Source organism: Cygnus atratus, chromosome 1, assembly GCF_013377495.2.
Source record: "Cygnus atratus isolate AKBS03 ecotype Queensland, Australia chromosome 1, CAtr_DNAZoo_HiC_assembly, whole genome shotgun sequence".
Taxonomy (NCBI): Eukaryota; Metazoa; Chordata; class Aves; order Anseriformes; family Anatidae; genus Cygnus; species Cygnus atratus.
The window spans coordinates 177,539,650-177,563,476 of NC_066362.1; the positions used below are offsets into that span (position 1 = coordinate 177,539,650).

The following is a 23,827-nucleotide window of genomic DNA, read 5'->3' on the forward strand; positions in this document are numbered from 1 at the left end:
AGGAACAGGAATCCCAGGAAAACATCCAATTTTCTCAGTTTGCATGGATTTGCAGCTCATACTGGTTGTAGCATGATCTGCAAAACATTTGACATGAGATAAAACATTCTGGGAGTCTTAATAGTTAAACTGTAAACTACTGCAGGCTCTCAGTTTGTCCCTAGGCTCATATTTTCAAGACAGTCAATGGGCCCCATTTTCACGGGGATGGAAAACAGAGCATCTGTAACTACTGTACCACATTCCCAGTCACACATAAGGTTTTTCATTCACAGAACTGGGACCTTCCCATCCACCCCCCAGAGATGCCAGAATTGTTTAAAACTTGCAGTCATTCCCTGGGGCTTTAACCTTCTTTCTTTTTCTCTCCCTGACATTTATCTCTAAAAGCTGCAGAATCCGCTCATTTTGCATGGGTCAGGTTCAGAGCTTTCTTTTTCCTGTGTGGTTGATGCCATCAACAAGAACCAGTAACAAGGACTTATACCTGCCAAACAACATATTTGTCCCTTCTAGTCTTAATTTGGGAAATGACAAAATAGATTTGACTGAAAAAAAGTACCAGACTGAGACAGACAATCAGCTTGAAAAATTTCAGCACAAACACGTGACGTTTGGCAAAATTAGAAGCAAATGGAAAGAAGATTTTACACTGGCAGGAATGAGGCAAGTTTCATAACAGTAACTGCTGTCATGCCTACTTATAAACAGACAGCCATTCCATAACAATTTTAATGAATGATGCCAAGACGATGGTATTTAATTATTCAGAATTATTTTTTTTTTCACATAAATGTGCTTATTAAAAATTGATCCTATAGATATTTCTTCTGCCCTTCAGATTGCATGCAAGTAAATACTACAATCAATTAAAATAAAAAATTGTTCTCCTTGGTTTTACTGTTTGTGCTGTCTGATCCTGTTCCACCTACTTCACCATCTCATCGAGCTTTTCTGCCAGAGCTTCCCCCCTGTGCCCACCCACCCACACAACATTTGCTACCCCGCTTCCCACCTGTTGTGTCCTGCTGGCTTGTCTCAGAGATTCTGCCAGCACAGCTATCAAAACGTCCCTTCCTTCCGTCTTGTCTCACCTCTCTGGACATTTCCTTTAAGCCCTGATGCCCCTAGTTTTGTGGCACAGCCATGGCAGTCAGTCAATAAGTCCCCAGTTTTCTCAGGAAAAGGAGTGACTTCTTGGCTATGCAGCCAGGAAATTCCTGGTTCATTTGTCTATTGCCCTCCAAAACAGCAGTCCTCAACATACAACTGTTCGGGTGTCTGGGAGTCCCCTGCCACTTATGCAAGGATCTCTTCTCTGAACCAAAATCATAGTGTCAGGAGGCAGAAAAGCATCTCATGGTGGAGAGACAGCACTACAGAGAGACAGACATATTATCCTTGCTTTAGTGCATGCCCTCTGCTCTTGCCGGGGAGGGGAGAGGCTGGCTGCAGCCTTCTGCCAAAGACAAGGGAGAGGCTACCAGAGGCAAGAGTACACAACCCACAACAAACCTGATACAAAGAAAGCTTGATTTAGGGAGTGTTAATGTGAGAAGATCTTTGAGGAAGGTTGGGGAATGTCCAACATCATGCTGTGGTAAGAAGGTAAAGGTAAGGAGAAGGGAAGAAGTCTGCTTCTGAAATCAGCAGGGAAAATTGTCCAGGACCGAGTGATAAATTGAAGGAGTATGGAACTCTGAGGATCCCGGAGAGAGGCACACACATAGCCCAGAGTGCCACCAGCACTGCTCTGGAAGCTCAGCTGCTGTCCATGCAAACAAAACTATTTGTCACCATGGCTGCTGGGTTGTCCGTAAGAGGTGAAGCCCCGGAGTAGGTCAACATCAGGTGGGTAAACATCACTAATATCCCTTCATTAGCATTTCCAGAAAGGAGACAGGAAAGAAAACAAGAATTAACTTACTAGTTGTCTCTCTAGATGCCAAGAAATGTATTTTACACAAAAAATGCAAGACAGCTTTCCTGTTTCCATTGGCAGTTCTGGAGCTGCTCTATTTATAAATGGAAAAGATCCCTCTCCAATGTTAAGCTTGCTTCATTCATGAGGACAAAATTCCTCCCCATTCATAAGTGGGTAGCTAATTTCTTTATATGGGAGGGACATGTGTGTGTTTTATTTTATTTATTTTTTTCCACACATTCCAACTTCCAATGCTGAATCTCTGTCAGCAACAGTTCAGTGCCGCCCATGTTGCATAGATCTTGAAAGTGCAGACAGAAAATTACCATCTTAAACCAATCCTCACAGCTTCTGAAACATTAAATATAGATGGCATTATTGAAGCCAGATGAATTACTCAGACTGTGTACAATGCGGTGCCAGCATGGCCAAGAATGCTAACGACTGAACAACAAACAGTGCCTTGAAATATATGAGAAGTCCTAAAGGGAAAGTAATAGCTGGCTGTTGTGTATCACGAAACATTCCTTCTCTTTCCTCTTCACCCCCCTGCCCACATTTCTTCTTTTGTCCCCAAAAGGCAGTGTTACATCTGTACATTTAAATATAAATTATGGACATATCCAGAAGGGAAGGCAAACACACAGCCTAGCAAAACAGAGAAGGATCTCAAAAGGAAAGCATGTTTGCCAGCGTGAAACCATCAACTTAGTACACTAAGAAAAGGGAGGCAACTCAGAAGAGACCGCAAGACCTGAGGCAGTACTTAGGATGATGTAAGACTGACAGAACAATGAAAAAGGAAAACCAACATTTGCCACAAGTTTAACAGTTACACTGCTGAATGGTCCTGTTCCTGCCCTTTATTATTTATTTATTTATTTTTATTATTAATTTTTATTTTTATTTTCCACAGCTGCTTGAAAAGAAATATCAGAGGGAAGAAATGGAAGTGAAGAAGATCAGACAAAAGGATGAAAATTAGGTCTCTCAGGTAGGAGCACTGACTTTGATCACAGGTAACAGGCAGTTTCAGCAAACCAAGTCAGTTTGGCCACAGGTGGACTCTTTCTCCAGCTTCTGGAGTAGCTGCAGAGTGTCCAGAAAAGATCTGTGGCAAACTGTTTTGAAATGAGGATATCAGTTAAAGTGGGATGGTGTTATACAGCCTAACCGAGTAAACTTAGTTGAACAGACATCTTAGACACCCAGTGAACTTAGGTAAACAGAATTCTCCTATCTATATGATATTAGGGGGTAGCATATTATTCTCCACTTACTACCTATGGGGAGTATATTTACTCCCTTATACAGGAAAAATGGGAAGATCTGGTTTACTAGGTGTCTAAAATGAAGGCAAAGCCCATGTGCCTCAAATAGGTAGGCTGATTCCCACCCAAGGTTACCTTTTTCAGTCCTGAAAAAACTAAGGCTTCACACTATACAGAAAACTGGGGAAGCAGTTCTCACCTGTGTAAAAGGGCAACAATTTCCCCTAAGTACACTAGAACTGGAGATCTAAAATTTTTGCAATCGTAGTCATTGGAACGACTGCAGAGATCATCTAAAATTAAAGCACCAATTTACACTGGCCATTTCTGAAGTTTTATTCTTTCTCTTTTTCTTCCTAAAAACAAGTTTTGTAGTGCCAGTTTGAACTTTATCTCATAAAAGAAAAAGAAGAAAAAAAAAAGAGTTGGGTAGATGGAAAAAGATAAAAATCAGCATGGAAAAAAAGTGTTTCAAAAGTCTTAGAGGCTGATCACGAATAACGAGGGGAATGATGGTAAATGTTTCTTGGTAGACTCCTCCTTAAGTAGGAGGAAAAAAAAATAATAAATCAAAATGAAATCTCAGACACATGATCAATTGCAAAACAAAAACACAGATTGTTCTCTCAGTACTTCTGTGGACAGGCTGGAAGGGTGTTTGTGTCTATTTCTAAGACAGACAAGATTTCATATCACAAATGGCCAGCACATGGCAGGCTTGAATAATGAGAAAGTGACTTCCCAGCTGAGCAAATATGCATTAGTAACAAGACGCTGATGAGGCCAGACAAATCACCAAGGAAACAGGAGAATGTGAAAGACAAGTCAAAGAAGCTTTAGAAATGAGCCCTCGAGGAAGTTAGCCATGTTGCAGCAGTAAGGGCAACATACGTGCCATCCTGATGTATGACAAGGCATTATTAAAATAAAGAGCATGATTGTGGATTTTTTTAAGGGAGCAAAGGGAATTGCAGTGCAATAGATCAGTGCTTCTCACCCCTACCATCTCTCAGGGACCACCTGTGTCATAGAAATTATAGGGATGACACTGTTTGGATGGCTCATGGGGTTTGCAATGATAAAGGAGTCCCAACCTTGATCCCCCCTGCCCTGGGCCTGAGCTGGTGAAAAGCTGCATGTGGATCAACAGCCCAGCTCCTGCTTGCTTTGGGACGCTACCTGTAAAATAAGCTATTCTGGTTCTGAGTAGAGAAAAAGAACATGGTGAACATGTTAGCTCTGCAGGTTAGCCACCTCCGAAGGGGTTGGGGAGCTGGGCATGCACTTGATGGGTGAGCATGTATCGAGGCAATACTGAAGAACATTGTCCTGCTGCCTCCTTAGAAAAATGTTTGTCATGCTCCCTTCCCCTTGCTATGAGATTGACTACAGAGGTCCAACATCTCCACGGCACTCAGAACAGGAGCAGGTAGGACTGACCCACAGAAATAAGTCAAGCAGGAAAACAGACAGATGGACACACTGAAACTACCTAAAGGGAGGTTACGGAGAAGAAGGGGTTGGGCTCTTCTCAGGTAAGGGTTGAGGGCTAATAGACACAAGGAGGAACATTTGTACTACATATAAGGAAAACATTCCACAGTTAGTATGGGCAGTTATGGGAGCAAGAGCTCAAAGAAGCTGTGGACCCTCCATCCTTGGAGGAAATGCAAATACAGCTAGATGGGGCCCTGAGCAAACAGACAGCTCCAGAGCTGACCCTGCTTTGAGCTGGGGGGATGCTGTACATGATCTCCAGAGGTCCCTTTTGACTTACTTAATTCTATGATGCTAAAGAATACCTAATAGATACCAGATAAATAGACCTCAGTTTCTTTTGTTTCTGTGAGGCATAGTAATTCAGACATACTAACTACGAGAGGCAGTATTTGGGATTGGATGAAAAGGAGAATTTGGATGGTGCAATGAATGTCTTAAGTCTGCAGCTTTTCTTTGTCAAGTAATTTTTAAGCATTATTCTTGCTCTAATCAAGAAGGAAAAACAGTCTTAGGTCAGTTATTTATTGTTACACTAAATGAAGAAAAGACTGAAGTCCTTAGGGATCTTACAGGATCAGCCCCTCCTCCTAGAATTGAAATCCTCACAATTTGCAATAGATTTTTACTGCTAGCATAAGGGATTCTCTCTGGGATCTGATTTTCACAGCAGATTACCAAAGGTCTTTGATTTTGATGGTGCCTTATAGAGGGGAGAAGTTTGGACAAAGCAGTTACACCTCATCAGCAAAGCTCCCTCCTACCTTTGCTAAATGAGGTCACTGGCATGTTATATTAGCCCTTGCCTTTTACTGGGAATGGGTGAGTGAGCAGATGGGCTCACAGTTTGCTCTGATTCAGATCAAATTAAGAGGGCTGATCCCAGATGAGTGTCAGGTTCTCTCTGCCCTCATAACCTAGAAGACAACCACCTGGCACCTGGCATGACGGACAGTCAAGAGAAGACATGGTCATTCATTCACAGCAACCTCCTCTTCTCCAGCCTTTCACCTGTACCTGGCCATTGCAGGTACCTCCTCACTAGGCAACAGCACTTGAACTTTATGACCACATCTATTCTTTTGTGGGACTGCAAATGAGCATGTTACAACACACTCTTTCTTAGCAAATCAAATTATTATTTTTTTTAATTTTGATTTTTCCTATTCAAGAAGAAATATTTTCTTCATATTAAAGGAGGATAAAAAGACCTGACACATTTTAACTAGGAAAACAATTTACATGAGTCAATTTGCCTTCTGTTATTCCCACTGAAACTTAGTTCCTTGCTGAGGAAGCAGGGCTCCTTGTATGAAAGCATCAAATACTTTTGGAACCTATGTAATCAGCAAGCCGATACTACTGTTTAGAATATTTTAAAGAATCCACATAAGATTGCTAGACTGTACAACTGATATGACTTGTTTTTCATTAGCTTACACTAGTGTGCTAATGAAGATAGTAGCTGATTTATTTCATATTTTAAATTGAATGTATGCACCAGATTATTTCTCTCTGAAGTGTTTATTTTTCCTACCAATCTCACTTTACTTTTACTACAGCAGCAGGCAAAAAGATGCTACCTTCCACCATTTCACCACTACAACAGCTATCAAGAAGATAGTGTTTAGAGTATCTATAGGCCTTTGTTTATACTTTCCCTAGTACTGTTGAAGTGGTGGTGCAGAAATGGGAAATTAAACACTACTTTCCATAAGGAAAGGTTGTTAAACACAGAGGAGAACCTATTTGGCTTGTCTGAAATCTGGTAAAAAATTATTATTTAATTGCCAGCTGCTTTTTTTTTTTTAATATAATCAGAAAGAGTAAGTATTTTCTGGAAGTTTGGGTGTGCACAGTACTGTACAGAGCCTTAAAAAGCAGAAGAGAACAAAAAGAATACTTATGGGAACATTTGTCTCTGTCCTGGAAGCAGACATATTTCTTACCAGCTTCTACATACCAACCATAGGGTAAAAGAAGAAGAGTTGGACCTGGAAGCGAACATTTGGACATTGGGTTCCAGTTTCTTGCTTTTATCTTGTATCATATTAAATTATAAGTAATGTTCTAATGATCAATATTGCCGTTATTACCCCAGTGCTGCTTTTCTAGGAAAACAGAAAGATCTAATTAGAATTCATACTGGAAGAGTAATAAAAACATTTCCAACTTAATTATTCTGGTCTATTTATTCAGCAGGTAAAAAGCAAATACAAGGGGTAATGTTTTTATCTCTATTATTTATTCTTCTCTTTAATACTGCATTTGGAGAAGAATCAGTTTATAGTTGCGCATAAGTACATTGTCTGGGTTGTGTGCTGAATAGATGTTCGGTGTGCAAGAGGTAGTTAGATAAAAAAAAGACTGCAAAGCTCCTTTGCATTTAGGGTATATTAATAAATATAGTCATAACATGCTCCATCTATTCAACAATGATGCTATTTTCAGCTCTAAACTAATATAGAACCTACCTATATTTAAGGGTAAATGGTCGTTACAATGATCACAGCACTCACATGACACTGTATTCAGCAATTTTCAGCCAACAAAAAATACGTCTGTGACTTCTGACATTTCACAAAGTTTCCAGGTGAGAGAAAGGAATGACTGTGGCAGTTAACAACCAAACATCTGTGAAGAATCTGAGAGATGCAGACCTAAATGTCACCTGAGGCTTACTGAAGTTGGATAAGTGATGGAAAGGTGGTGGAAAAGTGATGTGGAAAGAAGGTCTCATGATGAAGTAGGTCTCTCCTCATCCTACTTACTACTGAACCCTCTTGGACAGAAATGTGCTTTTCTGCTCCTAGTGAATGAGAGTGGACCATGGGAAGAGTAAATTCTTCCATTAATTGAATGAGAAAAATCTCATATTCATATAGGATAGGCTAGGAAGGACCTAAGTAACGTCACCTTTTGTAGAAAAAAAAATAGAGGAGATGTGGAAATGGACTAGCTTTGCTCCAGTGGCTGGTAATGGTAGAAATCAAATTCATTTCATAGCATCACAGTGAAGCCAACACTAGCTAATTTTGGCTTTTCTACTTGAATTTGTTACTATATGTTTGATATATATTGTCTTGCTTAAAAGCTGACAGAGACATGACCCTTATGCCAACTCACTGAGATAAAAGAGACACAATCCAGTTCACACTGACTGTCCATACAGTGGAGGCCGTCTGTACCCCAAGTTCCTTTTCACCAAAGTGTACCCTGGCCGTCCTCCAGGATGAGTGAGCAGTGAATAAAAGGAAGGTGCTGCAATGTGCTTCAGCAGCTCTTCTCCTGACCACAACCGTAAGGCATATCACAGAGCAAACTGTCTTCCCGTGGATGAACACAGAAACCCTGAAATGACTTCTAGTCATCTGGCATTTATCAGAGCCCTTTGAGATCAGACATATAATTTTCAGATGCATGTACTATTTATTTTGCATGCTAACTGATTAGTAAACTGCAAAAGCTAGTTCTCAATGGGAAATGTCATGAGTAATGTGGCCTTCACAGAAAGACCTCGTGTTGCATATTGAACAACAAGGCCAGGGACGTATTGAATAGGTGATGATTAACTGTGCACTCCCTGTCTGCAGCACTGAACAGGGAAGGGTCCCTGAGGTATACAGAGCAAAACACACAGGCAGTAGTTCTGGCAGTTCCTGCCTTCTGAGCACTCAGGTTTGCAATCTGCATTGCTGTTGGAGGGAAATTGATACTGTTCGGGGGGGGGGGGGGGGGGAGACAAAAGAGGTTTCATTGTGCTGCATCAGAGTGACACCCATGTGGGTCATTAACAGGGTCAAAATGTGTTCTGATTCCTGCGGAGACATCCAGAGCTACCAGAGTCGATGACACTGGCAGCAGCATATCAGCCTGTATGTCAGCCCTATGCCTACCACCCACGACTTTTCTTATTGTTCTTGCTTTTCATCCTGAGCACTGATTTTAAGTGAGGCACCTCCACACATCCCCTGCTCATGCAATAACCCCGTGGCTAGGCTTTAATGCTTCACCACCAACGAAGAGGAGCGTATGCTGTCACGGTATGTTAGGAATATGAACCTAAGCCCAGCGAATGAATCAGGCCCCTTTGGGAACCTGGGCAATGAGGTGCCTCTTAAATGTCCCAGATAAACTCAGCATGTGCAACAGAAGGACTGTAGGCACTTGGGTACATTTCCTGGAGAAAAGATAGGTGGAAGCATGGTTCAAATGGGGATTTCTGGATAACACCATTGCTTGCAGGAGCTTACATTCAGCCTATATTGGATCATGCTTAGGGAGTTATGAGAGGAAAGAACATCAGCAAGGCATATTTATATGACACAGTGAAGCACCACACCGAATTACCAGCCTATACGAAAATCAACCAGTTTAGTACTGCTATGCAAGCATGGCAACACATTTTGGCCAATTAAGCCTGACAGAATGGTGGAGCTAACTAGTTCAAGTAGAGACCCATGCTAAAGGAGCTAGATTATTTCCAGGACCTGAACCGTGCTCTGTAGGTCAGGACTAACTTGAGGCTTAAAACATTGCATTGGTGGCTGTGCTGTGGAGATGGTTCATAAACAACCCTGGCTGCCCCGTAAAGATGTAAAATTGATTTGGACATGTGCTAATGACTGACATCTCCTATGTGGCACACTGAGACTTTTCAAAGGCTTGCAATGTTATCAGTTTCAGGCAGATTTTATAAAGGATGTGGGAACCACATCACTGAATCCATAGTGACTCACTGTCAAATTCTGAATCAGTTTTTCAAAGCATGAAAGTGAAAAGTGCACTTCCTCAAGAATTTTATTCGGTGGACAACAAACAAGAAAAACAGTTATTTTTCACTTTGTTCTTGGAAGGGCTGACAGATTTTGATGAGAATTTTTCAAGACTCTACTTGTTACTCCACATGGAATATGTAAACCCAAATGGTTAAAATTTGGACAAGATATTAACACACTGAAATCCAAGTCTTCATAATGGTAAGCATTAAGCAACACTACTAGGTGCTATTTTCTGCATTACCTATAGTCATATATCTGGTAAAACATTCCAGAAAAAGAGAAAAGATTAAAAATATCTTATAGCTGTGCTGTGAAGTATTGTAAAAATAGTTATAACTAAAACATCCCTCCTTATGATCACAGACTTTATTACAGAATACCAAACACTGCTGAAAAACAGAGCCATTTGAAAAGTGATCTGCTTGGTATGTGTGTTCTCATATAGAAATAAATTGAAGGCAATACCACCTATGCGGCAGTGACAAGTTAATTCAATTTCCATCTCAAAATCAGGTAAAGTGTATCTCATTTGTTACCATGGATACAAGACATTACTTCCATTTGTTTGAGATCTCACAGTGGGTATGAAATTAAACTGTGACACAGTTTTATGGAGGAAGTTGACTCAAAACCCCATAAGTTCAACGTCATTAGTCCAAAGGATTTTCTTTTTCAGACACAATAAATAGGCAGGTTGCTACTACTGCCTGTAAGGTACACCTTATAAACAAAAATCTATGTGATTTTGCTGATGCTCCTTTGGAGCAGTAGGATTGATGGAAGAGAAAATAAACATTCATTTCATCAGTCCTTCAAATGTGGGAAATAATCCTGAAAAATGTCCAGATGGTAGAAGTACATTAAAAATACATCGATGTTGTGTTATTTGCTATTGTTTGGCACCAAATATGTTTACAAAAAAAATTCTTGATTCTGAAAATGCATCCACTTTTTCTCAGATAAATCTGCTTTTCAGACTGCAGCTCAAATCAATTGTTCTCTAGTTCTAGAAGTTAGAAGAAAAAAGAGTTTTATGAAAGAGTGGGGGAGAATGGAGAGGAAAGAGAGAGGTGAAATACATTTTTTTTAATGCTGACATATATGTAGGCCCTGGGAATTCAATGGCATTCAGTTTACCTTGTCTGAAATTAATTTTAATATATACAAAGGATAAAAGAGAATACAGGTCTTCTTGTTAAATTATTACCACTCAAGTCCTGGGTATATGTTTAATATTTCATAGAGAGACTGATTTCCATAGATGCTGAGCACCTGCTATACTGATGGATTTCAGCGAAGGTTGTCATCTCTCAACATTTACAAAACCAAGCTGAGATAAAACAAAGTCTACCTAAATCAAGGCTTTAGTTCTAAATATTCATGGACGAACTGCATGAAAAGCACAAAGGTCTTGAGATATCATGACTACGGCTAATCATTGAAATCCAAAGCCATCATCCAGCTGCTTAATTGACTGATAATTCCCCACCAAATATTCTGAACTCCACCTCTTGTGCCTCTGTGTTGCTGCCCTCCTCAGCATATTGTCAGACTGGATTATCTGTAGTGTCTTCTCCAGCTCCTTGGGCCATCTCTAATTATATCCCATTGGGAGTTGGTAGGTTTGATCCCCCAGATGGCAAAACAGAAAAATTCAGAACCTCACAGCAAAATTGTCACAAACATAAATATTCTCAGAGGAACAGGGACTACAGTGGCCATTGCTCAGCTGAACAAAGAGATAAGTCACTCTGTGTTATTGGCTTGCATTATTAACATTTGCTTGAAGATACAATAGCAATCTATTTATATTCTCCAGACTTGATTATCCTTCATCCAGACCCCAGGTAGGAAATTATAATAATGCAAAATGAGCATTAGGGCTCTAGTATTTTGATTTAGTAGTATTTTGTGTCTAATTTTCACTAATTTTAATGGAGAATTAGCACCAGGCTGAAATTTAGCACAATATTTATATATGCAGTTAAATTTAATGAAGCCAGTGATATTTAAGTATTCATTTATATAAGGATAACATCATGAACAGACCTCAAGCATATCTAAAGTACACTGAAACCTTGAGTATTTCTGGTTAGTGATTCATGCTCAAATGATCAATGACTTCTTTTTTCTTTTCTTTTTTCTTTTCTTTTCTTTTCTTTTCTTTTCTTTTCTTTTCTTTTCTTTTCTTTTCTTTTCTTTTCTTTTCTTTTCTTTTCTTTTCTTTTCTTTTCTTTTCTTTTTTCTTTTCTTTTCTTTTCTTTTCTTTTCTTTTCTTTTCTTTTCTTTTCTTTTCTTTTCTTTCTTTTTCTTTTTTCTTTTTTCTTTTTCAGAATTACTCCACTAGATGTTAAATCTCCCTGATTTCATAAAACTATGAGGGCTTAGATGGGGCTTATGTTCATATAAACACATGTGTAGTACTTAGGCTTATGTTGTGCTCTGTTATTTGGTGTTAAGTGGGATTTGTAGACTGGTTGGATTTGATAGGTACTGTGATAGCAATGCAATTCCTAATCCAGCCAGGCAGGCAGCTCATACGTAAATTAATATCTTCTGGCTGAGGAGTTTTGTCACAAAAAGCAGCTTAGTACAATCTGGAAGTGGGTACGACTTCTCCTCTTCTGGAATCTAATAACCAGGAATGATTGAGGAGGACATGTGTTGCATCAGGGCACTCATGAACAAGGCAAAATTAACCTCTTCAGTGACATAGCTGTGCAGCTCTGTTCTAAATCATAGAGTCACAGAATGGTTTGGGTTGGAAGGTACCTTAAAGATCACCTAGTTCCAACCCCACTGCCATGGGCTGGGATGCAACTCAGTAGATCATGTTGCCCAAAGCCCCATCCAACCTGGCCTTGAACACCTCCAGGGATGGGACATCCACAGCTTCTCCGCGTAACCTGTTCCAGTGACTCATCACCCTCTGAGTAAATAATTTCTTCCTTATTTCTAATCTAAATCTCCCCCCTTTTAGTTTACAGTCATTCTCCTTTTTCCTATCACTACAGACCCTCATAAAAAGTCTCTCTCCGCATTTCTTACAAGGCCCCTTTAAGTATTGAAAGGCCAGAGTCAGGTCTCCTTGGAGCTTTCTCTTCTCCAGACTGAACAACTCTGACTCTCTCAGCTTTCCTTCACAGGAGAGGTGTTCATCATAGATGGATGACCAGAGTAGTGTCATGGTGAGCCACTGCCCTTGCCTTTTATTTATTTATTTATTTTTTGCCCTTGCTGAATGTAGGTGCCCGGGCAGGAAAGAAGTAATACACATTCAAGTTGAAAGAGAAGTGCTTACGTGTAAATGGACATGTGAGATGAAGCAGTGGGAACAGTCTGGATGTGCTTGCCAAGTCTTCCCCTGCACCATGTCAAGAACACACTGGTAGATGAGGGATAATGCGTATGATAAACTGAGCCCCCCCCTGCGAAGACACATTGCAGTTTATGGCTGACTGGCATCAGAAGAAAGCTTTGTTGCTGCGCTGAACCGCTTAAATGTTGCCTGAGTGGAAACATTACATACATGGTTCAGTATACGTAAAAAAAGATATTGGGAGATAACACCAATGTTACTATCCACTTGTAAGTTAGCAGAAGGGCTGTCTGGACAAGCTGGAGATGTCTGAAATCCTCAAACAAGAGGCAGGAGAGGAAAAGAAAGCTGAGAAGTGAAGATGCATCTAAAGATGCAGATGAATGCAAATGAAGGTGCCACAGAGCACTGGAAAAACTTTTTTGAACCTCCATGCAGAATTAAGGCTAATTGGATTAAGTGAGAAGAGAAAAAGAGGATGTACAAAAGCAATTTGCCCATAAGTACAACATGCATGAGGATTTTCCTTGAGTGATCAATGCATTTAGTGATTACTAAAATGACTGTCCCTACAAATGTCCCCAGTTTCTCCTTCCCTTCCCCCCCAAATGAAATCTGCATGATTTTGACTTTGAAGAGAAATAAGACTAATAATTCATAGCTAATAGCCTTGAATACAGCACAGCTCCTTGGCACCACTTTCCTAAAAAAGAAGACACGTGTTTTTCTTCCATAGCAATACCTGCTGCATGCCTTGCATTGTCTGCTGTAGAAACTGCAGCTGCTGGTCTTTTGTAAGGCTTTCTTCTGTTCGAAAAAGCTGCCCTTTTTCTTGTTTCAGAAGCTCCACTTCATTCCTGTAAGCGTCCAGTTGCCATCGAAGACTATCATTCTCTTCCTTAAGTGCATACGCTTGGGCAGCTAGTGCTAAGAGAAAATGAAAATGCAAAGAAATCAGTAAAACGGATTGTTTCCTTACAAATAATGCAGAAGACATTGTCAGGGGAGATGACAATAGAGCTGAAAGCCAGTGAGACATTTCAGAGCTGAGACAAGACCTAGTAGAGCTGAAAACGATTAGGTTCTGGCAAAGACTGTCACTGGGAAGTTATTTCATGGGATGGAAGGAGCCATAAAGTGACCCTGGATAATTCAAATCCTACATGCAATCTGGCTGCTAAATTTAGACTTACAGTTTAAGAGGAAACTGGCATGCAATCCAAGAGCAAATCACCCCCCAACTTTGCAATATTTTCCCAGTGATGTTATAGAATCTGATACAATCATTTAATATTTATACTAGTATAGTGCAGATTCAATCTGATCTCTGCTAAGGAATTTAGACTATGTAAAGTTGTCTGGATTTAATCCCGTGAGAGAAGAAACACAGAAATTCCTCTCCAATCTCCCCATGAACTACTTCATAGCAATGGTTATAAGGATCCATTTAGACAGAAAAATGATGTAATAGAGTAAAATTATATAAAATGCAAATGATCAGAAAAAGTGTTGGCACTACAAGAACATTACTACATTACAGGCATTGAAAGACACTTAAGTCATTTCCTTAGGAAGCTCCATTTGGCCCCTTTTCAATTTAGAATGGCATTTTTATTATCATAACTGATAGCAGGTGTTTGTGAAGAAATCGATTAGTATGCAGGGATGGAAATTACATTTGCCAAATGACTTGCACAGTCTGCAATATAAGCTAAAATTTGTGTAGCAAAAGGCAGAGGGCTATAAAGCATGTAGTAGGAACATTATTTAAATAAATTATCTGAACATAAATACATATAGGGAAGTGTGGCATTCACTGCTTTAGGAGCGTGGTTATCATCCTATAGAAGAACCCACCCTGGTAGTATTTATACTTGGCAGTATCAGTGGTCATTTGGCATAGCAGTGCCATACTATACTATTTTCTTCCTTGGAACCTGATAACACAACAACATTACAGAGCAGCTGTAATTAAAAAACAACAATCTACCATAGCCAATTCTATCAACATTTGGTAACTGAAGCACATAACTGATTTACATTCCTGATTAAATGATTTCAGGCTTGATATTACAGAATTCTTTCTTGTCCACCTACAATAGCAGTATGGTTAAACTCCAAATTATCAGAAATTGTGTATTAACTTCATTTAATGTTAGGCCTCTCTTGACTAGACCTTTCACAGATAGAGTCCCCTGTTCCCTATGATAACACGATTCAACATTTTTGTGAAATTATAACAGCTTTAGATGTCACAGTATTTCATTACCAATAAAAATGTTTCATCTTTGGTAGGACAAATCTATTTTTATCTGAGATATTTTTTATTAATTTTAAAATAATACAAAAGCATTCTCCAAAATAAAGTACAGTTAGCTGGTATTAAAATATAGATGTGGATTAGTTATTGAGCTTAATTTGGATATTCTACAGAATCCCTCTGGAAGATTTATTAAGAGTTACAGTATTGTTACATCCAATTAAATTGTTCTGAAAAGCATGTAATCATCTTCCCATGACAAAATTTACCCTCAAGAAATTGCAATGATGAGTCCAATGGGCAAATAAATAAGAGGATGATTTTTTTTTTAATTTTGTAAGAGCCAACAAATTATGTTAAAAAAAAAAAAAAAAAGAGGCTGATCAAATAAAAACCTTAGTCTAACAAAAACTCAAATAAAAATTTTGCTCTTCAATTTCTGAAGTGGATTTGAACCAAATTTTTCAACATGAAAATTTGGGTCCTCTTTGCACTATGTAGAGGTAAATAATTGATAAATTATAAAAGATTTTTTTATTATAAAGATAAAATGGCACATTTGTTTGTCTTCTCTTCCTCTTACCGATTAGACTATTCCCAGTCAAAAAAATAACATTTTTTACACAATACTCAATTCCAGCCAGAAATTGCCTATCCTTGTGCTCTCTGAGCACAAGGTACCTGTCATAGGTGTAGTCAATTTTTTACAGTGGTTTGGGAGCAGTCATTCATCTGCTGTCCATCATTTAATCCAGCTCTTGAAAAATTTCTGAAAGTTGTTGCATAAGTAGAGGGAGTGAGGTGTACGTACTTGTTAATTACCATCACTGCGGAAATGAAGTTTAGGACCCAGATTCAGCCAAGGTTCAGGCCACCCTACCTGAAAAGCCACTGTGCATTTTCTTGGCCACTTCATGGCCCAATTGGAAAACTCCTCCTTCTTTCTTCCTACAAATATTCAGGCTATTGAGTGGAACTAGCGACAGCACAAGAAATCTGCTACAGAGGAAGCAAATTAGGGGAAATGGAAATTATTTACACATATTGTGTAAATAATCAACCTATAGGTGATGAACCTGTTAGGGATTAAAAAAATAAATAAAAAAAAATCCAAATGCAGCAAATCACATTCTAAGGAAACAACCCATTTTTCCTTTAGAAATAAAATACAGATTTTTTACTGCTTAAAAAAAATCAGTTGCATCTATGAATGTCATTATTTTATTATTTTAAATTATTTTTAGCATATCATATCTATATGATAATAGTTACATTGCAGTACTACCATCAAGTCCCATCAAAGGATGGATGTCCATCAATCTAGATTCCAGATACTGGAAGACAAAGGCTGTGTTTGGAAGAGGTTACAACCTATGTTAAGGCAAAAGGAAAATATCGCAAACAACCTGAAGTGTGGGAATAAGAGTACAACAGAGATAAGTTTGTGATATTAGGCAGGATTTCCAGAGGTGTGCAAGACCTTATCAACATCATTATACACTCTGGTGATCTTCCTAGCCATTCACAGTAAGCAATTAAAGACAGAGTCCAAGGTAGAAATATGTCCTTAAATAGGGAGGATGCAACACATACAGCAATATAATAGAATACTAAACTGTCACAAGCTTTCAGATGAATTATTTAAAGATGAGTCCACAAATGATATGGTGTTCATATACATAGTTCTTTTGTTATTTAATTTTAAACTACAAATACTCTGTTCCTAACATGTGGACAAAAAGGTCAGTAAAGAAGTCATTAAGTGGAGACTAAGTCAAAGAAAGGCATCTGGTAGGCCCCAGGGGCTCCATTTCATTTACTGGGTAAATGTGAAACAAAATCAAAAAGATTCTTTGTGTTGACCTAACATGACTGTAATTTTAAGTTATTTATGTTTTAGTGAATTAAAATCATTCTGGTTTCAGAGCAATGCTGCTTTTGATCCCTAATAAAACAGTTTGTTTAAATTTTGTGCATATAGAAAAGCACTTCACTTAATACTAAATTAAAATTGACGGAGAGTTTTTGCAGAGAGGGTAATCTGCATTTTAAAAAGTAAATATTTTTCAAATTTGTTCACTTTTTTTTTTCTATGACTTCATTGATAAAACTGATGAGTGTATTTTTTGCTGAAAAAGTTTACTCAGCTTATCTCTTTACAACTTCTGATTGCATTTTAAGTTTGGTAGTTTAGATACACATCTACAGAATCCCTCTCTGAGACATGCTAAAAATCTTCTTAGGATAAAAAGACAATGAAAGCTGAAAGCCTTTACAAAAGAACTATATACAAGGAAGCTAGATCAAAATAAAACTCTGACAAGAATCCCAAATAGCTGCTGTGCTGCAAGCAGAAGAGAATATTTGTACCTGAACAAACACAGCTGGCAACCAGCCCAATATGTGCTTTATAACATTTTCACTGAGGGATGCCAAATGACACCTGCTAGTCTCAGAGAAGCAGCTAGAGAAAGATCAGACATATGTAGGCAGGGGAAGCCTTCTCATTGATATTTTGAAGACATGCAAGAGGTTAGTGTGATCTGCTTGTGTAGAGGCAGGGGTGCTATGCAGAGTTCAGCAACAGCCTCAGTGGCCAACACTGGCTCCATGTAGTGGATCTGGATTAGACCCAAAGCAAAAAGGCAGTCTGCTTAAAACAAGAAGTGACTGGCTGATCAGAAATCGACTGAAGGATCCGCTGAGTCTAGGGATGTTCTCTTGATGTCTCAGAAAAAAAATTAAAAATTACTTTTCTAGGGCATATATTTCAGATACTGTTAGGTGAGTGCTTTCTTCATGAGCATTTACTTATAGTGGTACTCTGTGATTGCATTTAACTTAATGCATAATAGTTACCCACTGGAGCCAATATAGGGTAAGTCTACACAGGTGATAAAGTGTAATTGTAATATTTTATAACACATCATGTCACAGTGGCCACGAAATACCCTGCATTCATATTTATATATTTTTTTTGGAATTAAAAAATTCTACCAGTTTTATTAAAGCACACCTGGGCATTAATAACATTAATAACATCACATTTAATATAAATGACAGAGTACTAATTCATGTATGGGTGACACTCCTGGTTGAAATGCATAGGCAGCAGCTTATCTTAAGAATCTGCCTCAAACTGGAAATAATATCTGAAAAACAAATGAGCAAACAATGGCAATAATAGAAAACCCTCTTGTAAATTCAAGAGCATAGACTTTCCTCACATCCTGCTAGTAGATTTTCTACAGATTGTTTTTTTCCTATAGATTTTTCTGGACTTCTAAAAAAATGGATCGTAAAACTGACAACTTCTTTGCTTATTTGTTTATCTTCAGACTTTCAGTCTAACCTCTTTAGCAGAATTTCTTAGGGTTTTGGAACTTTAGCCAATGTATTGTTATAGTGACATGGATAAAAATAAATGAACATATTTCCAAGCCTTCCTTACACCTGAGTTCTACCAATGTCATTATTCTAATTTTCTGTCTTGAAAATAAGGTTTAAAATGATATAATGCTCTTTTTTGATAACATCAACAAGAAAAGCATAAAAAAAAGTCAAAAATGATGGCTGTTATTATTGTAATTTTTTGTCTGCATCATTCCATTGCAAAGCATTTACAGTGTGTCCCACCTCCCTCCCCCCCAAAAAAAAAACCAGCTTGCAATAAACAGCTACTACTTGAAAGTGTTTCCAGTTTGAGGGATTGAAAAAAATGCAAGAGAAGAGAAATAAGGACATAAAGTTCACAACTATAAATATAAACATAAAAGTTATCCTTGGCCTCCATCTAGCTTGCTTGTTTTTCAAATAAGTGAACTGTGAAGCAATACAGCCAGGGGAATGTCAGCAAGGAAAAATGTTTGTGGAGGGTCTGGGAGGGCATAAGGTATGTCTTTCTGCTGTGGAAAACAGGATAAATTATACAATAGTGACAGTTGTCATTAGTAAGAAAGATGGTCTTAGCAGATGTAGAGCTTTGAAGGTCTTAGCTGATATTCCATGATTCTGTGATAAAACAGTATTTCAAGATTTGAAGATAATAGTCAATTCTTATATCAACTTTACTCTACAGATATCTAAAATATATTAAAAATTCTTATTCTTTCCAGTAATATACTAGGGGAAACCTTTAAATAGAATGAATGTCAATGTAGATCATCATACTCTCTCAATGGAAGACACCACTGAATCTAGACATCTGCTGAGAGAGCTGGAGAAGAGAGGGCTTTGGGAAGACCTCATTGTGGCCTTTCAGTACTTAAAGGGAGCTTATTAAAAAGATGGAGAGAGACCTTTTCAATAGGCAGACATTGATAGGACAAGGGGGAATAAACTAAAAGTGGGGAGATTTAGATTAAATGTTAGGAGAAAATTCTTTGCTCAGTGGGTGGTTAGGCACTGGCACAGGCTGCCCAGAGAAGCTGTGGATGTCCCATCCCTGGAGTTGTTCAGCACCAGGTTGGATGAAGCCCTGCGCAACCTGGTCTAGTGGGCGACATCCCTGCCCATGGCAGTGGGGTTGGAACTAGGAGATCTTTAAGGTCCCTTCCAACCCAAGCCATTCTGTGATTCTATGATCTATGCACCAGTTCCATTTCACTAATGCGATGTGCCTGTTTGTCTCCCCTGCCATATGAAGTTATGAAGTTAGCCATAATTGCATCCTTTTTTTATTAAATATTAAATTATTACATGTGAAGCAGATGTTATGCTCAAATAAAAACAAGAACAAAAAACAAACGAACAACAAAAAACAACCCTTAAAAAATTAAATAACCATCTTAGCAAGACAACTTTTAGTGCCTCTTTAGCTGTCTTCAGGATTTCAGGATTTTTTAGCTGTCTTCAGATAGCCCAAACATTAAGAAACTGAAATGCTAATGAGTCCTGTCTGTTCAAGCAGTATTTGAAGCCACGTCTTTGTACCTAGGAAACAACTTTGTAGTTGGACTTGGTGATCTTGAAGGTCTTTTCCAACCTAAATGATTTTATGACATGTATGTTAACTTGAGAAAGGGCTCAAGAAAGGGCCAAAGAAAAGTTATTCCTGGAATTCAAACACAAGGTCACATGATTTAGGTATGAATTTTAGCAGAATAAAGGTGGAGGCCAGAATCTAGAAAGAGTTAGGTGAAAGAAGAAAATTTTGGACTGGAGGTCAACATGTGAAGAGAAAAGGAAGCATGGTAGGGCTCGTGGTGGTGGCACAAGAAAGAAGGTGAGGGTTTTGACAGTGACTGACTGTATGAAGAAATAGCTCAAAAGTGGGTAATGGGCACAGGTGTATGCCAGGAAAGGGTGAAGCTGAGACTAGGGCTGCCCTGAAGGAAAAAGCTCAGTTTCATACACTAGAAGGAACCTCATTCATTTATGCCCTATAAGACTCTTAGTGCTCCAGTCTGTAGGAAATCAAATTTTGTGCTAGGGTTTGAGGATCTGAGTGTGGTCTCTCAGTGGCACAGTGTATGCAAGTTGGTGCCAATGAGTGACCCACAACTCGAGAGGGGTGGAAACATTGGGTTTGCAAGAGATTTGTGAGGTGGTGGGAAGGAAGGTGTGGCCCTACTGCAGATGGAAAACGATAGTTTCTGAGGTGAGGGAGGCACAATGAGCAATGAAGAAGCTTTAACCTACGTCTGCTCTGCAAGCTCCTTCTCTATAATCGCCATTAGTTCTCAGCTCCTGGCAGAAGGGAATTTGAGACCGTTATTGCCTATAACTGCCCAGATATAGATGCCCCTGTCTCATAGCTGACTTTCTTAAACCCTACCACAAAAAGAGCACAGAGAACGAGTATTAGTTACACTCTGTAATCTGCTCTGTAGTTACACTCTGTAGTTCTCATAGCTCAAAGGCATTTGGGAAAGCAACACTTTGGTGGTATTTCCAAGAAGCTTTCTGGAAGAATAATACTAAGCTACACCCCACGTGCTTTGAGGCATCTTCTCAGTCCAGCTTTTTAACAATGACAAGCACCTGATTTCTACAGTATTTCAGGTGGCTTTGATCTATTGCTTTGAGTTCCTGGAGGACACTCTTGTTTATGGATGGTTACCAAGTACCTGATCAACAGCATAAATAACATTCAAATATCAATGATGGGTGCATAGAAATGTATTTAATATTACCTGATAAAAGCAACATTATTACTATACCACATTCTTTAATAAATGTCTCTTTCTTTGTTCTCCCATGTTTCTACACCAATAGACCATGTCACTTGGCGTTTGTTTTTTATTTTTTTGAAAAAACAACTTTGGTTAAAACTTGAAAGCAGCTAGTAAATTAGCTTGAATAAACTCTGAAAACAGAATTAGAATTGTATAAAAATAAATAATTTGGGGCAATTATAAGCTAACCTTGCCATGAACGGTTTTTTTCTTTCCCCTTCAGACATAATGTAACCAAACAATGAAGCAATTTCCACATTTTTTCTAATGTTAGGCACACTTCATTTGAATGTCTCAGTACCTGCAAATTTAAACTCCAAGGGCACTAATTATCCTATGTGTGGAGGGGTTATTGTCATTAATGTTAGTGGGAGTTAAGGCCTGCACACTGGGAGGGAGATTTACTTTTTTACAAAACCTGTTTTATTCAGGTGCAGTTGCTTCAAAGTCCTTTCCTCACCATGCTTCTTATGTTCAATGCAGAGAAACTCATTATACCAGTTACATTCATGATGATGCCAGATGTTCAAATTGAATACTCATGAGAATTATTTTCAGACTCCCTATTCACATAAAACTTGCTGGTGAACAATTAGTAGATGGTAGGATGCTGCCAAAAAAAAAAAAAAAAAGAGAGAGAGAGAGAAGGAGAAAGAAAGAAAAATTCCACCACCATTTAACGGCAATTTTATCCATCCCATCCAAGACACACAGATGTACGATTTGAGAAACCAAAGCATTTCTCTGAAGAGAGATTTTCTCAGTTTACAAAACTTCATCCTGCTTAGCAGACTTCAGCAATAGCACTGTTCTCTTCCAGGTTTGCAATATATGTGGCTCACCAAGTAATTTATGAAGGCTTATTATTTCTTGTGTAACGAAGCATACCGCTTTGCAAATAGCAAAGAAGGTGTGGGGAGGAGGGCAGATTACAGTCCAGCTGGGCCTAATAACAAAACCAGCAAAGCAGCACACAAGAAGTAGCATGCAAATGATGGTTCTGCAGTGGACTAAGAATGCCCCAGAGAGTGGTGCTGCCAGCTCCTGTGACGTTATGATGAGTCTCATGATATCTGACATTTTACTGAAAGCCCTAGAGAGATCATTAACTGAAAACCTCAGCTTTAAGCTTCTGGATTAGTAGCTTCCAGACTTTCTAGACCGTGAATTACTACTGGCTCTCTGTATTTCATCATGCCTTCACAAATTTGAACTTCAGTTAAAAACACAAGGGAAGTTGATCTCACCATTTTATCCAGTCCTAGGAATAAGATGCAGATTACTTATTGCAGTATTGCACATGATCAGTGGCTCAGTAGATCAGCTCAGTATCATTGGTCTAGACCTCATGGCTTCAAAAAAACACTTGAAGAGTGAACCAACTGTCTCTAAAGGGCTCCAACACAGAAGGCTAATCTCCTACCTTAAGCCAACCTTTCTTCCCCACTCTTCATACCTTCCCTCTTTTTTTTTTTTTTCTTTACTGGTTCTGTACAGTTCATTTCCTCCTCCAGCTCCAAACATCCATCTCTTTGTCCACTTGTAATTCCCGCTTGTCTGACATTTCCAGGTGTTTGTCTCTGCTCTAACTTGTTTTGCAGTACATGCTCCAGCTCCCTCTTACCCAGTTCGGTCCCAGGTAAATTGCAGCATTAAGTGCTTTGTTCTTTTCCTACAAAGATGTCACATCACATAACTGAAATGCATATTTAGAATTTGGAAGAGACCCCCCTGTTACAAAAAATATCAAAGCCTGTCACATTTTAGGTCTGTTTTACTTGACAGCATCTCTTTGGAGAACTGGCATCTATGTAACTTACAAATGATATTTTGACAGTCACTAGTTAGCCTGTCCTGTTGAGACCGGTTTCTCCAGGTCACCTCTTCAAACCAAAGGGATCTTGTTTCCTCTCCTTTTTGGGTCATATTTCTTCTATTACTGCTCATAATACGTATGAAGCTCAATGGACTTGGCATGTGCGTAGGAGGAGACAGGAAAGGGAAGAATTGCCTCTGCACATACTACTGCTGTGGCCGGACTGTTAGCTGGGCTGGCTGTTGCACTTCCTTTTCTGCTTGATTCTCCTCTTGAACTAGAGGCATAGTAAGCCAACCATCATAAGAAAATTTAGAGGTGTAATTTTGATCAAAAAGAGTAGCGTTTCTCAGAAATTTTCAAAAATCAGTAAAAGTCACTCCTCTTTCTTAGACTATTTGGTCTGTGATGAGTGAGGTGAATTTTTCAGATACTTATTCTTTATGTGTTTACCAATAAATGCTTGAAAAACTGCTGCCTCAGTTAAACATAATTAATCAAGCACTGAATCTCTTTTAGAGGTTCTGCTTTTTTTTTTTTTAATAATTGAGAAATTAAACCATTAAGACAATCCTACAGAGACTGTGCTTTAAAGATGCCAGCAAAGAAGCAACTTTTTCCTCTAATCAATGATTCTCAAGAAATGACTGTTTTTCTGTAACACTAAAAATGAACAGAGAAGATTTTAGTCTCAAGAGAGAAGGGGGTATGCTCACTCAAATAAGAAAAGTGCTGGTTACTGGGAAGGTGCCAAGTGGCATTGATGACCCTCTCCTACATCAG

The 23,827-nt window shown here is 38.7% G+C and overlaps 1 protein-coding gene across 11 annotated transcripts in view; it reads right to left on the bottom strand.

The window, feature by feature from the left end:
- ENOX1 (ecto-NOX disulfide-thiol exchanger 1) overlaps positions 1–23,827 on the bottom strand; it is a 366,413-nt gene that overhangs the window by 28,800 nt on the left and 313,786 nt on the right. For all 11 annotated transcript variants that reach the window (XM_035553403.2, XM_050715842.1, XM_050715826.1 and 8 more), the window contains one exon: positions 13,535–13,719. In XM_035553403.2, coding sequence (XP_035409296.1) covers positions 13,535–13,719 — 185 coding nt within the window. The remainder of the gene's footprint in view (positions 1–13,534; positions 13,720–23,827) is intronic.